The following is an 18451-nucleotide window of genomic DNA, read 5'->3' as shown; positions in this document are numbered from 1 at the left end:
TGTCGGGGCCCTCCAGGTAGAGCCTGAGGTTACACCGCCCTGGTCTGGTGTCACCGGCGCCGTTCCCCCCGTTTGACTGGGAAAAAGCCCAACAAAAACTAAACGTGGTGTCATCGGAGCAAATGAAGATGTTGGTATTCTGGCATATTTGTTGTATCAGTGAAATGTAGCTGACTGTCCCTGCTCCTGGTAGCTTGGAGCGCTAGAATGGGGTGGTTCCTCACTGTGAAAGGTGATCAGCAGTGGTGTTAGTAGAGACTTGAAAATACCAGTGTTATTTTTCATGCTCATGAATTAGATTTCATTTCGTTAAAATTTATCCTTTGTTGTTCATTAAAAGAAATGGTATAAAAAAGAATAATAAATGGTTCTTGCTCTTTAGTCTTTATGGTAAAATTGATTTTTGCTATCCTGAAACAATTTTAATTTTGATGGGAGTCTCTTTAGGGAACTTCTGTTTCTGCCACAGGAACTTGCGTAGTCCTGACAAACTCATTCACCTTCTCCATGCTTTTAAAAACCTTCCCTCTGAAATTAAGTCCTTGATTACATAGCTGGCCATATTGGTAGAATCTAGTGTAACTTACCGCTTTTGTAGACTGTTCTTTTTTTTTAACACATTGATTGTAAGAGTTAATGCTTGAAACATAATGCTTTTACCAGGTCTTCTCATCTTTAAAGCACTTCTACCAATGGTCAGAAGTGTTTCCCTATGAACTGTTTGTAAGTACATTATTTGTAGATCATACCAACTCTAGTCACATCTGCATGACAGGCCACCGGAAAAAAGGAGAGCTTCTGATGCTTACATGGTGTAGATTCTTAATTTTTTTTTTTTTTAATTAACCTTAGAGCCTTTCCAAAACTTGCTGTTTCCTTAGTATTACTGCATTTGAGACTTTTTGATCACTTGAAGTGTGTGTGTTTGTTTCAGAGCTATTTTCACTTGTTGAAACTGATCTTGAAATTCTTCAGTATTTTAAATGCTTTTAGGATTTTTTTTTCTAGGGGATGTGTGTGAGATGCAGATGGGATCGTTCTAGATTATGGTTTAGTTTTCTGTCATGGTGTCTCATTTACATCACGTATCATTCTCTCCAGTCTGCCATGGAAAGATTGATACTCTTGTATTTTGAAGTGAAACTGACAGCACTTATTTTCCCTCAAGGGGGCTGTGTATATGTTGTTTCAGAGTCACTAGGATCAGTGGTCTAAATTATATACAGGTATACATATTGTACACTGTGTACAGCTTCATCTTTTCTGGAAGAAAATGAGATGGTTCCTCTAGTGCTGTCTGTAGAGCTGAAGTTAAGAAAAGAATGGAATGATTTACCAATGATGTTTATATATTTGTTCTATTATTACGGTATCTTGAATGCTACATAATACATCTCTACAACTGTAATGTTAATATTTTTAACCTATTTTGCATTCACACACAATTTTGTTTTGGAACTCACTGCAAAAATGAACTTAACACTTGTTAATTTTATGACAAGGTACTTGTAGAGTAAGCAGAAACACAGCAAGGTGGATATGGTGTAGTGAGGAAAAGGTAATGCTTTGTAACTTTCAGTTAACACTTGCAGAATTAAAAAGGGGAACCAAATTTAAGGATAATTATGGTTATACAATGTAAAAATTCAACAACCTGCTTCCTTATTCAAAAAAATAGAGCATTACTTTTTACAGTTTGTGTATGTTAACTTCTCCTTCCTTTTTGGGGGGGAGTACAAGTAATGAAAATTAGAAAGTAAAGTATTTCAGACTGCGTGAGCAGTTCTTTCATGGTATGTTTAAGTTCTGGTACTCTTTTATTATATAGTTTCCTGCTTCTTTTTTGCCCAGATTATTCATCTAGATGTATGGTAATGGAGGAAGGAAGGGAGCTTTGTAATATCTTTACTATTCATTAAGTAACTCTTACACAATACAAAGACTGCAGAGAGGAGATATTAATTTCTTCATGTTCCCCTTCGAGGGTGCTTAATGTGTTATTTTAATGGCTCACAAGTATTGATTCAGCACCTCTTTGAGATGAGGGAATATTGTTTTCCCATTGGTAAAATTAGTGTAGTAAACAAGATGTGATGTGGGGTCACAAGAAATAATCAATGGTGCAACAGAATAGGATTCAAATTCACCTTCCTCTGGGCTGTGCTTGTTTCTCCAGAAATGAAAGGGAGCTGGTTGTCTGTATTCAGCTGCCAATACGAGCACGGGGCGCTGCTTCGTATCACGTTCTGTGGAGAACACGAAGTAAATGTCTAGTGACAAGCACCTGGTTTTTAGCCCAGTATTCATGTAGCGGTGAGGCAGCAACATATACAAAATCACATAAATATTGTGCTCTTCCTCCTCTTCTCCATCTTTTTGCTTCCTGTTTCCAACTTCTGCAACAAGTGGAGGAGCAGTCATGAGGATTTCCTTATTCCTGCCTAGCCTTGATTGATGGTTGGGGTACTGTCCACCCACTATGCTGAACAGGAGGGGTCCTACTGGAAACCATACTAAGTGCTCCTGTAGTTAAACATGGTGATAATGGGAATAAACACACCAGGGGATGAATTAGAGTTGCACAGGAAACTTTCTGACTGGTGAGTGCTTTACTTTGAACCTAAACAATATTATATTTTTAATGCAAAAACAAATTCTGTCACACATGCTGGCAGGGTCATTGTAGTTGCGTGTCAGTGGCGCTGAAATGTTCCAGGCAGAAGCACAGCTTGAGCTCATGGCTAACTGCATTAGTTGGAAACAGGAGGAAGCTGTTTCTGTAAAGTTGAAGGGGAAAGGTCAGTGTGGCAATGAGCTTATTGCAGAGGGTTGTTGGGATTTCACAGTCCCATCCTCTCTTCTCGGACTTGTTTAATTGCTGGGAGGGAAAACTGGAAAGAGAAACAGAGTCCACTGTTCATGAGTTGAATTTCTAGTGAGAGGAGAGAGTAGATTTTGTTGCTCTCTTATTTCCCTCTTTACACCTGGGAGGTGTGTGGTAGTGTCATTCCCTACTTGTGTACCTTCTAGATGATGCTTGAGATTTTGGAATTTGATGAAGGAAGCCCAGGCCCACTGTGTCTTTTCTTAATTTGAAAAGGCATCCTCTGTTGTGTTAATATGTTCATGATCTTTTTGTGGGTGTTTAGCAAAGTGGGATGTTATTTGTGGGTTTTTTTGTTTTGTTTTGTGTTTCTTTTGCTGTCAAAATATTATTTGTTACCTAGATCGCTGGAGCTCTGCTAGGTTTTTTTGTTTGTTTGTTTGTTTTTGGTTTTTTTTTACCTTTTGATGCATGAGGTAAGTTTTAGCTTGTCCACATCTGAAAAGAATTTTTGGAGGCTACTTCTTCCCCAGAGGCATACTATATTTCCTGTAATGTAAATCAAACTGGTTGCTTCAGTCATCTTGATTGCAAAAAAAAATTTATTTGGTTGGAATTCAAATTTTTTTTTTTAAAGACACTTTTGATGATGTCATGATCATTACATATATGTATTGTTTATATATTTTTTCTCCTATCTTTCAGACACCTGCAACTGCGGTAAGGGTTCTGTTGCTCTTTTAGTTTCAATTTCCCTTTCATACTGTGCGATATTTCCAGTGTGGATCTTCTGTATTCATATTTTAAAAATTAAAAATATTTTTGCTAGAAAATGGAGCAAAACTGTTTCTCTAGTTCATATGGAACATTATATGCATTCACAATATCTATTTTCCATGTTTTACTAAGCAAAAAATTAGACAGAAACCAATGTTCTTGCCTACTGTTTCCACCCCGATATTAGATTGCTTAAATCCTTAGTCATATTGTCCAAACTGCCTTTTTTTTCAGTGTGATTCCTCTTTTTTTTTTTTTTTCTTTTTTTTTTTTTTTCCTTGTTTGTTTTTTTCCAAATAATATTTACTGACTTATTTAGTTGCCTGAAAAAGAGGACAAGGTAAGGAAACTACAGGACAGTGGATCCAGGCCATGAGTTTAATTTTGCTTTCCTTTTATTTTTGGGCACTATAGTAGTTTTATTTACTCCTGATGCCCAGAAAATGAACTATCCTTTCTTTGACCTCCTTGTCAGCTGTTGCTGGACTTGCTCTTTGCATTCCTGCAGTAGGAAAAGCCACTTAGTAACAGTGTAGTTCTTAGGAGAAGCCACTTAGGTACAGTGTAGCTCTTCTTTATTGGCTGCTTTAATTCGCAAAAGATATTGTTGTTTAAAGCCTTTTGTTTGAAAGTATCACTTTCACATTTCCATGGCTTTAACAAATGGTGCTTCTTGCTGAAGAATCCATCTTTACAACATAAACCATCCTGATTACTGTAGACATCTTCTAAGTAGACATGTATTTACAGCTTTGGTAATATATATGCATTTCAATAGAAATGGGATAAGAATAGAAATCGTCAGGTGAAAAAATGTACGGAGGCATTACTGGTAAGAAATAACCTCCAGTGATTTGAAACATATTTCAATTGTCTCTGCCATAAATTTGAGAACAAGTGTCATATACGGGTGATAAAAATGGCACAGGCTATTTTTTATATACTCATTATTCACTTAGTTTGTCTTTTTCAATTAACATGGAGTCTATCTTTCTCATCTGACTGGGTTTACGTTTCTTTCATAATCATATGTCAACAAACCACAATAGATGCAGCATAATGTGGCATCCAGTGTAAATCTTTAGGTTAATCCTTAACATTTTTTATTATAGTTCATTTGGAATCACTTTGTAACTTGATCATGATTTGTACTGCTGTGGTATTTTTGATGATATGCTCAATATGTTACAGCTTCATTTTTTCTCACCTCTTTAATATAGAGAGATGATGCTCAACTACTCAGCCAATGAGATTTTATATATATGTGTAGTCCTTGATTATAATTTTTCTTCTCTAACTACTTAAAATAAATGTCTTATCTGTTTACTTCATTTGATGAGTCTTAGAAGTCTGTGTCTATTTCTGCTTTCTAAAACACTAACAAAACTGTTGTGTGTCAGAGTTTTTAACTATACTCGCTTTATATGTGGCAACACTGCAAGATAGCCTTGCTTTGGGGATTTAGGGTACAGCAGTTTCTCAAGGCAGTCCTTTCCAAGACTTTGTGCTCAAAGCAATGCTTACTGACTTGTTAGGCTGGATCAATGTGGTATTTTTAAACATCTTTGAGTGACATTCACTTTTATTTTACATCATGTGTTCTATTTCTGTATAAGTATATATTTTTTTAAAAGACAATTTGGCAATTCATGGAGAGAGGCTTTTAAATATAGTTGAAAATGGAAGGTAGAGAGCAGAAGCAAAAATCCTTAAGTATTTCTTGATTCATGAGGACAGGCACTTGCAGATACTGCTTGATAATTTGTCTTCAGACCTGTTCCCTATTAATGAATTGCACAAAAACATAGAAATCGAATTAATTAATTGTTTTCTAATGCCAGCCCATGTAAAGATGAAAGATACCCAGCAATCTGTTTAATGTTGGTCACTTTTGGGCAGTGGAAGGTAGGTTGCAGCTAACTCTTGAAATTCTCTGGCCTGGCTGCCCGAAGTCTCTAGCTTGCAGCCTGTTTCTGGCTCTCTCAGTCCTTGGGGCAGAGGAGAGAGCTGGGAGAAGGCTAGTGGCTGGAGTCATTGTCCTGCTGACCTGTGTGACTGGCAGCGCATCCAGCAGGTGACACCGTAGAAGTTTTCCTTGGCATATGATGGATGTGTGTCTGGTCCCAAAACAGGAGTTTGCATTCTTCTTGGGTCACGGATAGGGAGTGTGTGTGTCCCCTGCCATGTGAGGGGAAACACATCCATCTCATCACCAGTTTATAATTGTTCTCTGTCATTTGAATGGTATGAACTCATCAGGTCATGAAGAAGTGACTAACTTCTTGATAGTGTAATGGACATTTTAGTTATCTGCTGGAGGAGGGGAGAAAGGAAGAGCCCATGACACAGTCTTTGAGTGTCTCTCTGAGGCTCTGTTTGGCCCACCCGGACAGAAAGATGAGGTAGTTCTCTCCTAAGCATGTTTATTTATGAAGTGCGGCTTATGATCATGATATTAAACCCTGTAAACAACATAAGTGCTATGATTTGTTATCGTTAGCACTCTTTAACACAGCACTTCCTTTGGGCTAAAAATTTACAATGTTCTTGAAAAAACCCATCTGTGTTGTTTCAGACTTCATCAAAGAAAATAGCCCCAAAGTCTTAAAACAATGAAAAATTGCAGTGTTGTCTGTTTATAATCATGGAAGTAAGGACAACCACACAACATTTTAACAATGAAAAACATAATAAATCTTAGCTTTTTCCCTTGTAAAAGGAATGTAGATGAAAATGAAATTAAAATGGCCTTTTAGCTTTTTTGTTGTATGGATTGCATTTAGAGCTTTGAACTCTATGAACCAGTTTAAGTGGACAGAGCTGGACTGTGGTGTGACTTCCCTTTTCTGTCAGTATGTAACCTGTATTGACAGAGCAATTTGTGACTGAACCATATCAATTGGATCTTTAAGTTAGGCAACTATTGGTCATTTCTGGAGGCAAATAATTTCTCCAAGATATAGTACAGACAGTATTGAAATCAGGACCTTTAAGAAACAGAGCAACAAATATGGGCTATCGAGCAATCTAACACCAAGCTTCAAAAAAGTTAAAGAGTTGTTTAATAGGTTTCCAAAGATTAGTTCTCTTAGAAAACTTTGAGTTTTCAATGGAACACCTGAGTCTTTGCAATGTTTGATACTAAGTAGCTGAACAATTTGTGGAAATTGATACTTTTTTGTGTGTGTTCTGGCTAACTGATTAGTGTAAGGGCTTTTCAATCAGAAATCTGTTCAAAGAGGTTTTCTTTTTGCAGTTTATATTTTACTCCTCAGTCAGCCTACTGAAACATGAAAAAAACATCTACACTTAATGTGGTTGTGACTAGTACTTTATTCTTTGCTTTTCAATATTGCATTAAATTAGCAGAGTAAAGATCAAGTTTTGGATCATCCTGGAGAAGGAAGAGCAAAGTAAGTGACTAGAATAGCTGTGAGAAAGGGATCAATTTTTCTACTTCTGTTTGAAGCTCACTGCATGAAACTTGGAGCTGTCATACTGAAGCCCTGAGTTCTGTTCTCATTCTAGGGTAAATCACTTTGTGGAATGTCAGAGAAATTATGTGAACATTCTCTTATGTTAAGCCAGTGATGAAGCTTTATCTAACAGCAGGAGCTGCTCTCTCCATAGTCTTCTGGAGTGTCTCTCTAGGAGTACAAGTAGGGAAGAGATGATCATAACTTAGATAACTTTCTTGTTTCTTGTCCAAAGGAGCTTAGGATAAATTATTAATCTCATATACATCTGGCATATCCTGGGTGGATTTATGATGCTAGATCAGAAAATGGCTTGACCAAACTGCGTAACATTCTGTGTAATTGTGAGTAGATAAGAAAAGTCTGTGATACAGTAAAGCATAATTTTTAAGTAAACTGCTTCTTTAGTGTCCTGTTGAAGATCATGTGTGTCTTCATATCAGGTTTGTCTTCATATTTTGGGGATGTGATGAATCAAGCTGTAGATTTTCTCTGGTCATATGGAAATAATAGTGTTCTGTGATGAATACTGTGAATTGTGATTGTGGATACTTAAGCTCAAAGACTGTCTTACAGTCTTACGGGAGAGGAAAGCCATTGCAGAGATATCTTCTCCATAACTGCTGCTCTTTAGAAGCAACAAACTCATCATGATCTTGTGCATGTTTGCTCTCTGTCTGTCTCTCTCCTTCCCACCTCTCCTCCAATTTGTTGCCTGCCCATACTGAGAATAAGTGCTGCATCTTCTGCCCTGTCCCTTCATGACTGAAAATTCTGCATTTCTGAAGTTCAGGCTTTTGCAGAAAAGAACATATTCTACCAACAGTGTAGTTAGTCCTCAAATTTTTATATCTACCATGTTTTCTGAAGCCATAAGTGGTATTTCTTGCTTATGTTAATCAACTTGGTTTCACTTCCCCACATACTCCTTGGTTGTGTTATCTCAACAGTTGTATTTGAAAGAAGCTTTGACAGTCAGTTAGAACTTGAGATGGCAGAATTCTCAGTTGGGTTTTGAGCTTTTCCAATAAGAAGCCCACTGAGTTTAAATGAAGACTTCAGGGGCAAAGTTCTGTGATAAATTGGTGCCCAAATATTACTGTGTAAGCATTGCTCCTTGTTTATAAATGCGACTAATTCCTCCAAGCTTTTCCATGTTGCTGCCTGGGTAGAACTTTGAATTATCTAATTTTTGAAAGAAATATGTAAAAGTAAGAAGGGAGAAATAATTAGCCTGTCCCTCCTGGAGTGAAAGGTTGTTCTGGACTGGAAAATCCTGTTGTGTTTCTTTGAGAGGAAAATAGTTGACAGATTTGTTTTTTGCTCTCAGTAGTAAAAATATCAGGTTTTTTTGATCTAGGTTTTTTGACTGGTCATTGTCTCTAGGCTGCATGGGTCCTAATTTGCCTGCTTGAGTGGAAATTCTGATAGTTAGGATTTATGAAGATATGGAGAAATTTCTATGGATTGGGACAAAATGTTTCTAAGGATTCTTGGTATATGGCATAGAGGCCGTTGGGGGTGTGTCTGGAGGAGTCATTAATACACATGTTAAGTGCCTTTCCTTCTGTCCCTTTACAGAAGCAATGCCACACAATTGAGTGTGGGTCCCCATCTTTCAGAACTGCTTTGGAAAACATAATGGGAAAGATTCTCTGTGTTCTGGGGAGGGAAAAAATATAATTCTTTACAGCTCTAAAATACTTGAAAAAGTGAATATTTTTGCAAAGCTTAGTGAAGATAGCAATCTAAACATTTAAATAACAATTTGGTAAATTGTTTATAAAGAACAACGTATTTTTAATAGCTATGCTGGTGTTCTCAAAGAGTGACTTGACTTAATTTGTTTTCTGGCAGCTTATAATACGAAGTGGGATGTTTCTGTTGAACTTCTGTTTTATGAAGAAAAAAAAGAGGCAATTCAGGTTTTCTGTTTGGGAATCTGCAGTAAATACTCATTTGACGTGATTTTACATTGTAAACTTTTGCATGCAAGCAATTGAGTATTTGATTGGCTGTTTTGTATTTCTTTATGAAAATGGAATGTCTCATCTGATTTGAAAATTTACAGGATTTAAATAGTACTATACACATCTATTTACATATACACAGATTGAGCTGAAGTATATACGTATCTGCGGGCAGGCACCCTAAGGGGGTTGGGTGTTACTATGTACAATTTCTCTAGTTCAATGAACAATTTTTATCCCCACATCTGAGAAATTTAACAATCAGGATTTTAGGGTCATATTTCTACTTTTCAGTTTTCAGGATAATTATATATTTACTTGTAACTGTAGCAATCTTTTACATTTTTGTAATCTTTTTTGCTAATCAAGAAAATATATATGCTACTGGGGGAGTTACAGTGCCCCAAATTCTCAATCGCTACATTATTTTTATCCTGTGGAATGAGTATTTACAATATTTAAAAAAACAATGGTAACTTTTATTGAATGATTTTATTCTACATGACTATATAGATATATCTTCTGTGTAACAATTAAAAATTACAGGGCAGGTTAGAGCCTTAGTTTGTGATTCTACAAGTGCAGGTGTGCTTAACTCCAAGTACATGCTTGAGCTTGACTCCTTCAGTGGTTTTTTTGCCTACCTAATTGTCTGCAGGATTAAGGCTTTGGATATGAACCTTTAGTCAAGTAGGGAGTTCAGAGGCAATGTGAGAATGTTTAAAAATACAGTAACCAGTAAGTGACCTATACTAGGAGCTGGGTAGGTGTTACTGCAGAAATAATTAATTACTCAACCACTTTCGTAATTTGAACTTCCGAAATAACATGGCAGTAATACATACATAAAGGCTATTTCCATGTTTTAACTTTATCTCTCACTTTAGGTGATGGAAAGTAATTGTTATAGTACTACAATTTATTAGGACTTACGTGGCATAATGAAGTGAGCAAGAATCAAATGTCACCATAGGATTTGCTGTGCTAAGCGCAAGTAGATCAGGGAACAAATGTATCTCATTTAGAATCTGAAATGTCTCTTAACTAGGCTGTGTGTAGGCTTGAAAATAATTTTCTTAGTTTTTTCACAGTAGTATCAGGACAAAGTCATCACAGCAGTATTTATCTTTTTTTGAAGTGTGGTTTTTTTCTTCTTTATTTAGATGTTGACACATTTATTTTCCAAACATTAAAAGGAGAAAATCTATCCAAGAAAGCAAAAGAAAAAAGGGAAGTTCTTCTTCAGAAGATAAAAGATGTTAAGGCAAGGTAAGTGAGCTTCATGCCGTTAGTATGCTATAAAGTGACTTACTGGTAACTTAAATTTTTGCAGTATTTTAATAACCACTAACACCACTAGTATTAAAAATTAAAAATCTATCTAGGTGCTGATTTGTCAAATAATCTGCATGGGTTCAAGTCTTTTTGTCTTTCTCAACACTGCCACAATTTAGCAATTCGTGCATGTAAATGGGAACACATGTCCCATTTGAATTCCTGTAATATTCCTAACCCTCATTGCAAGCTGGTTGGGTAGAGCTTGCTTTCACCTCAGCTTTGGTAAGATTCATTAAAATATGGGTAATACAATGTGTTGAGAATATGAATGAGTTTCCTTTCGCTGTGCTTATCTGATATAAAACAGCATAACTCAGTGCTCACTTTGCTTTACTGTATATTGGTATAGCTCTGTAATAGGAAATTGAGGCACAACTGGAAACAATTTGTCGATCATAAGTTTGTTTCAGCGAAGTTAAAATAGTGAGGTACTTTGACAGACCTGGTTGTGGGGCTTTATTAGTGTCAGGAATGATCTGAGCATCTGTTCTGTTGTGTTTTAATTTCAGTCAATTCAGCTAAGGAGATTTGGCAGTATTTTTATTTGTGCTGCAAAATTTTCTCTACAAAACCTCTTTTCTTACAACTAATTATTACAATATAATCTAGTACTTGCTGTTCTTTTACCATTGTTGGATTCACTCCCTTTTGATAGCTCCTAAGCTTTCCTTTAATGACACACTCCTGCCTCTGTGGCAACTTGCTTACGATTTCAAAGAGCAAAATCATCTGGCCAGGACATGATTCTTTGTATCACAGTAACTGCTGGGAGACATGAGCTGTGTCCGAAAATCTTAGGATTGAAGATCTGTGTGCCTTTGCTCCAGGCTGTAAATACTTAGAGAACTACTTTTCAGTTTATTATTATTACCACATTTATTATTTATTTATTAGTATTACTACTGTTATTATAATCGTAATCACTATTATTATTTAATGAACAAATGAATTTGTAATTTTTAAAAAAGGAACCAGGATTTTTTTTCTCTCTTTCTCTCTCTCTTTTTTTTTGTATGTGTGTGTGTGAGTGTGTTTTTTGTTCTGTTTTATTGAGCTAACCGGGACTGCACAGATGACTTGCAGATACAGCACTGCTGACTTTTCTTCAGTCTCCTAACATAACTTATGGTTTTTTTGCATGATGAAATGTCAAAGAAGAGAATCTGCAGTTATGAGCACAGTTGACACTGAATCCTTTGCTATTCACTGACATGACCCCGTGATTTCACATCTTATTTTAATTTCTAATTCCTTCCTTCTCCTGTAATATTATTCACTCGTAACAGCATTTTGCTTTTCATGCAGGCTACAAAATATATGCACATTGTTGTCATCTTTGATTTTCACATCCCACATGTTGGCCTGTGCCTATTATTGCTGCTTGCTGTGCAGGGTTTCTTAGATCTATCCTTTTATCTGTTTGCATTTCAGTTTCTTATGCCTGGACCTTTGCTTTCTCTCCTGGCTGTTACTTACAAGCATCTCCTTACTGACTAACCTGATACACACCCGACTGCTGGTCTCAGCAGCTGCATTTTGTTCCCCAGTTATTTCTGGCGAAATCCTCTTCTTTTCACATAAACTCTAGTCTGTGTATGCCTCTTGAGATGCCATTTTACATAATTCTGTCCTGATTATGTATCCATCAGACTGTATCTGTGATTCTAGATCTGTATCTGTGTGTCTATGATCAGTCTTTATATGATTCTATGATCTAATCCTATGGTTATATTAGATTCTGAAATATAAAGATTTAGCTCTGAAGAAACAGTATTTTTTCCCTCTGATATGATCAAATTTTTTAGGTTGAGATCTTCTTGTTTGATAATAATTTTTTTATTTAGGCATGCATTAACTTTTAAATTTCTGGTTAAATAACTTTTTCTTCTGGATTTCGTAAATTACTGCAAGTAAACCCACTATTTGTGGATTTTTTTTTTTCCTGCTGACATATGGTGTTATTTTAAAAGTATGCTTAGTGACTTTTACTTGTGCAAAAACTTTTTGAAACATATTAACATTTAGGATGTTTACTAAAATTAAAATATTTTTGTATGTTTACACCTTAAAATACCTGAACAGTTGAATAGAAAAGGCTGCTCTAAGTTTGGTTTTGTTCAAGTCATCTTTGAAGTGACTGGGGATTCCTTGAACTGCAAAAGCAAGAGAAGAACTGAGTAAATATTTTAACCAAAAATAAAGACCTACAAATGATTACAGGAAACTCGCGGTGCTAACAAAACTTGTTGCAAAATCCTGATTGGTGTGTGCAACGCTCTGGTCCTCTGGGTGTGCAGGTGTGCACTGCTTGACGTTGTTTCTTCTTCTTTCCGCAGTTATCCTCAGGAGTTCCAGGATACAGGTAAATACCGTGCACGGTCCCCTCTCCTCTCTGCCCTCTGTGGAGCGTTTCTGCCTCCTGAGGGGTTTCGCCGCGGGGAGCTGCGTGACGCGGCAGGGAACAGCGTGACGCGGCGGGGAGCTGCGTGACGTGGAGGGGAGCTGCGTGACGCGGTGGGGAGCTTCGTGATGCTGTAGAGAGCTGCGTGACGTGGTGGGGTGCTGCGTGACGTGGTGGGGTGCTGCTTGACGCGGCGGGGAGCTGCGTGACGCTGCAGAGAGCTGCGTGACTGACATGAGGGGAGCTACGTGACGTGGAGGGGAGCTACGGGACATGGAGGGGAGCTGCATGACGTGGTGGGGTTCTACATGACGTGGCGGGGAGCTGCGTGATGTGGAGGGAAGCTGAGTGACGCGGCAAAGAGCTGCGTGACGCGGCGGGGAGCTTCGTGATGCTGTAGAGAGCTGCATGACGTGGCAGAGAGCTGCGTGACGCCGCAGGGAGCTGCGTGACGTGGTGGGGTGCTGCGTGACGCGGCAGGGAGCTACATGACGTGGAGGGGAGTTGCGTGACGTGGTGGGGTGCTGCGTGACGCGGCGGGGAGCTGCGCGACGCGGAGCTGAAGCGGGGGCGGCGGGGCCGGGCGCGAGGCCGATTGCGCCCCCTGCTGTGCGGAGCGGGGAGCGGCGCCCCCCGCGCTCAGCCCCGTCCGAGCCTTCCCGCGGAGCTGCCTCCCCCATTCCTTCCCCTAAAGGCGGCTGGGAAGGACGAGAGACGGGAAGATCAGTTTGGAAACGTGGTTGGGAATTTTGGGAATTTAGTATCAACGGAGCTCGTTATGTCTGCCTTAATTAGCAGCAGGTCAGCATTGCGAAAGACCGTGCCATGCAGGGTGGTGGAAGTGTCCACAGAGCAGCCTGCTTAGGAAATAAAATTTTAAGAGGGATAACTTTTTTTTCTTTTTTTCTTTTTTTTTTTTTTTTTAACGTTGCGAAAGTCTTCAATTCCATAGTGATGTTTCTTTAACCTTTTAATTGGATCATCTACTGGCAACATGATATTGGCTTTCGATCCATAGTGAATGAATGTTTCCATAGTGCAGCGAGAGCTGCTCAGACCTTTGGTTGGAGAGGAGATGATTTAGTGTGCCGGTAATGAAAACTGAAGTGTGGGTTATCTATTGTCTTCTAGTGGAGTTAAAACAAAGCTGCAGAACTCAGTTTAGAGAAGACTGAGGAGTTTGTTGCTACAGTGTTCTGTAACTAAACCTGGAAGAGCTCTTATTTCCATGATGCTAATTCTTGAGGTCATGACCTATAGCCTGTGAATGCTGGTATGAGGGTCACAGTGTGAGGTCAACAAGCCTGTGCAAAGCTTCACTTTTTGCAGTGGTTGAAGAGCTGTCTGTTTCTGGGCAAGGAGGTTCCAGTGTGTAGGCTACAGTGTGCCTCCTGTTAAGTTGAAAATATCTAAGTCGTATCAGGCAAATAATGTTATAACAAGGCATAACAAGTTCATGCATTTCTTATCCCTGGCAAATCAAGTTATATAGCCATATTAGTTCAACCAAAAGAGAAAATACACCTTGAAGCTTCTCCAGAATTGCCAGGATTTCATAAACTCAAACTATTTTTAAAAAGCTCTATTAAAATAATATGCTATTTTTCTAATATTGCACCTCAGGACCCTTACTGAAGTAAAAATGTGGTCTCCCTCCTCTCCTTCCTGTCAACAGAAATAAGGATGGAAAAGTAAAATGTTATTTTATTAAGAAAGTAGCTAAAATAAAATTGTGTGCGATGATTGTTTCTTTGCAAATGCATCTGACTTTCTGCACATTTTTGAGGATTTCATATCTTTCTTAGGCTATGACTCTCTAATAAACATGAGTTGCCTACAAAGAGCAGAGTCTGCATTTACTGGCTTGCCTTTTTTGAAAGTCAAGGAAATTCTCATCTATTTTTTTTCTTGATTGGCAATTTAATTAAGAATTTTTTTTCTGATTCAACAATATATTAATAAAGATGAGAGTTCTTTATCTTCAGAAAAATGGATGATTTAATTGATATAGCCTGTAATTGTTACTGTATAAATTGCTCTGACTTCTGTGAAAAATGTATTCAGTCTCATTCTTTTTATTAGAGTGCATTTGATTCTAAGAAGGATATATTGCTTTTTTTTTTTTTTTTAATTCTCATGATGTATCTCTTTGGTCAGATCACAGGACTGTGTACAAATGGTGAAGCTTGCGAATACTGACACTTTCATTTTCTTTCTATGTTTGTCAATAAAATAACAAGGCTCTAAATTGATACCACTGTTTTCTGCAAGCAGGGAGAAATTTTTCCAAATTCATGTACATTTACATTAATGAATATGAAAAATTCACAAGAAATGGGAGACAGCACTTATTTGCAGAATATTTGAATGTGATGCAGTGGTATGGGTTGTTGGTATGATTTCCAGAGGTCAACAAGTGTGTGCTAAATTTTATTGTGTCATTCTTACTTTAGGCGTGTACAAATTAGGTGTGATTTGTGTAGGTGTAGAACAAAGGATGCTTATGGAGAGGTAAGCAGTCAGGTTATTGGCTAAACACTACTATAACAAAGCAGTAGCAGTACCTGGGTGAGGTCACCTTTTGTGCCCATTTATACCTCTGCACACCTAGACAACTGAAAAATGAAAAAGTTGAGAAAAGATTCAAAACTTCTGTCAGTGATGATCAGGCATATTTCTGTTCCTCCCTCCTTCAGAGAAAGAAGAAATCTCCAGAAATATAAAATGGAAAAGGAGAATATGTTTTAGGAAAAAAAGATGGGTGGTAGCAGAAATGTGGAAGCTGAACTGCAATAAACTAGGAGGAATAAAAACTGCTGTGCACTTATAAACATCATATTTGGTGTTCTTTGTTTTGCAGTTATTCCATTTTTAAAATGCAAATAAAATAATCTTTGTTTTAGCTGTAGGTGAAGAAAGGTTCATACTGTGCACCATATTATCATGGTATGGTAATTATCAGACTCCCTTATCATACTGTATCATCTGTTTTCAAGAATCTTGTGAGTTGCAACCTGTCATTCTTCCAGAAGAATCTTTTGGAGGCCAAAAGCAGCAGAATGATAATTTCAAAATTCATATATTTTTTGTGTAATATAGCAAAACTTGACTGTAGTTTCTCAAACAGCAGCTCCTTCTGTTTGTGAGTTGTTCCACAATCTGCTTTGTGGGTATCAGCTTGCCATTCCATTGCTTTTCATCACTGCATGTTTTAGAAGTTCCACTACCTTTGCATGTGATGACCAAGTCAGTATGATCAAGGTGAGCTCTTACTGAGTGGGCTTTGGCCACTAGCATACAAAATCTTACCTTCCATAGAGGTAAAGCAAGAAGGTTTAAAAGAAGCATAAGAAAAAGAAAAATCAGAGCGTGTGTACAAGTGGAACCAGGCTCCTTAAGACCAAAATTTTCACTTTCAGAAAGTGCATACATGCATCTTTGCAACCAGATTGATGAACCTGAGGTTTTGCTTCTATCCTCTTAAAAGCAAGCCTTCTTGCATTGTCTGTCAGGTCAGGAAGTACACTGGCAAAAGCATCTTTTGTGTCTACACCCTGAAAAAAAATGAAGCTTATTAGGAGAAGTGAGTACATGTGAAAATTAAAGACACAAAATTCATTGTACAGGAAAACTTCATTCTCATATGTGGTGTGTTACCTGATTTTACACTGACTTTTACAGATAAGTGTAAAGATGGAACAAGAAAGTACAAGTTGTTCTTATAATGAAAAATGTACAATTATATCAATATCCAAATCACTAATCTTTCTGCAAATTTTATTTTCTATTTAAATTATTATACATTTGTTACATTTATTTTATTCTCAAATTAAGAAAGTCAATAGAAATGTCTTTTTCTCATAGACGCTGCTGCTTTTTAAATTTGAAATATTTGCCTTTTCATCTTAAATTAAGTTTGGTTCTAGGCAAAACCACAAAACCATTGTCATAATGAAAGTAACCTATTCTAGATCTTAGAACTGGGAAGGAACTTGAAAACTAAGATTATTTTCATACAAGTTAGATTCATTTTTTTATAAGACTAGTATTCCACTAAGGATATAGAAGTCTGGACTTTGTCAAAGATTCTGAGTTAATGCAGTTTTTGGCATTTCTCTGTTTTGTGATTAATTGAATCAATACCATGGCTGCCAAAATGTTTAGTTAACAGAACCTTGTTTTCAGTTTATGCTAAAAATAGTGCTAATGTTGGCAGAAGCACTATAAGCTGTAGAAACTGTATTTGTGTTTGAATCTCACTTGCCATCTGTTCTTTGCATTTATTTTAGTAGAATATATATTTTTAATCACTTTTCACAAAAGATTTTGGCTCGGTGTTGAAAGTGAGACGCCAAAAGTACTAGCCAAATCGAGTCATAATATGGGAATTTGCAGAGTAAATTCCCCATAAAGCACTCAGCACACCTTATATCTGATCTGCAGCACAAAACTTTGGCACTACTTATACAGAACAGTATGATTTGACATTTTCTAACTACCACTTTTTGTTCTGATAAAAGCTGATGAACGTCCACTTTCATTTTAATTTCACTTTAGCATAATAGAAGATGACCACCAATGTCTAGGAACACAGGTTTTTCTCAGTGTAATTATTTGGACCACCTGTAGGAAGCCTTCAAATGACTCAGATGATTTTGGCTTTTGGCAGAAGAGGAGAGTGGAGTCTGAGGCAGCTGTTTCCTGGACATAGTCAAGCTTTGCACTATAAGCAAGAGCTTTGTGTTTTCTGCTGTGTTTGGTTTTGATTTTTTTTTTTTTTTTTTTCTATTTGTTTGGAGTAGGTATTTCCTTTTTTGTCTCCATGCACTGTGGTTTTTGGAAAATGGCAGCAGGTAGGAGTCTTTTTGAACTCAGGAAAGGGAGGCAGTAGCTTGTGGTCATCACAGTAGCATGTGGATGCAGGTTCTATATTTTAACACACTTGACCTTTCAGTCAGAAGCATAAACACATTATTACTCTTTAATCATAAAAGGGAAAGATATGGCTTATTTTTTTCTTTGAGGATCATTGTAGTGTATTTCTCGAGAGACCATCAGATGCATTACAAGTGTGCTAAATATTACTCTGTCCTGAAGCCTGCAGGGTTTCATTGTAGGCAAGTCATTGTGTTGTGCCTTTCAGTTGGAAGCAGCTGTAAGCTGTGAAGTGTCTGTACCAAGGGCAACTTCAGGCAGCACAAGTTACAGCCACCAGTGCAGTGCAAAATGGTCTTATCCTGCCACGCATCATCAGAATAAGAGGCAAGTTGGCAAGTAAAAGTTGTGTTGTTTTTTAATTTTTTTGCTTGAAGTCTACTTTCTTACGCACCTAAAGCTATTTCAAGTATTGTTTTAAGAAGTAGCTGCTAAAGAATTCCTACCTGACCTTTGCAAAACAAGTGATTAAGCTATAATGTTAATACAAAACTCTAGAAGACTCTTCAGGAATGAGAGTGTTGGAGCAGACTGCATGGCAAAGTGTACATTGAGTGGCAGTCAGAGGAATCCACTCTTGCAAGATAACTGGTGAATTGGGTCAGTAGCAGCAGCTTAAAAAAATCAGCTATCAAGGGGCTGAAATTTACCTGTGTCAGCTTGAAAGCAGCTTTGTTGAGTAGTTTTTGTGAGAATCTTTGTAGTGAGAACCTTGTGTTGATCTACCTGA

At 37.4% G+C, this 18451-nt stretch overlaps 1 protein-coding gene across 4 annotated transcripts in view; it reads left to right on the top strand.

The window, feature by feature from the left end:
- Positions 1-18451, top strand: part of SKAP2 (src kinase associated phosphoprotein 2) — a 120407-nt gene that overhangs the window by 719 nt on the left and 101237 nt on the right. For all 4 annotated transcript variants that reach the window (XM_030445850.1, XM_030445852.1, XM_030445851.1 and 1 more), the window contains exons 2-3: positions 10211-10316; positions 12722-12747. In XM_030445850.1, the coding sequence (XP_030301710.1) occupies positions 10211-10316; positions 12722-12747 (132 nt within the window). The remainder of the gene's footprint in view (positions 1-10210; positions 10317-12721; positions 12748-18451) is intronic.

Source organism: Calypte anna, chromosome 2 (assembly GCF_003957555.1).
Source record: "Calypte anna isolate BGI_N300 chromosome 2, bCalAnn1_v1.p, whole genome shotgun sequence".
In the NCBI taxonomy this organism is placed as follows: Eukaryota; Metazoa; Chordata; class Aves; order Apodiformes; family Trochilidae; genus Calypte; species Calypte anna.
The sequence above is the reverse complement of the archived record's forward strand: the minus strand, read 5'-3'. Positions and strand labels throughout refer to the sequence as shown.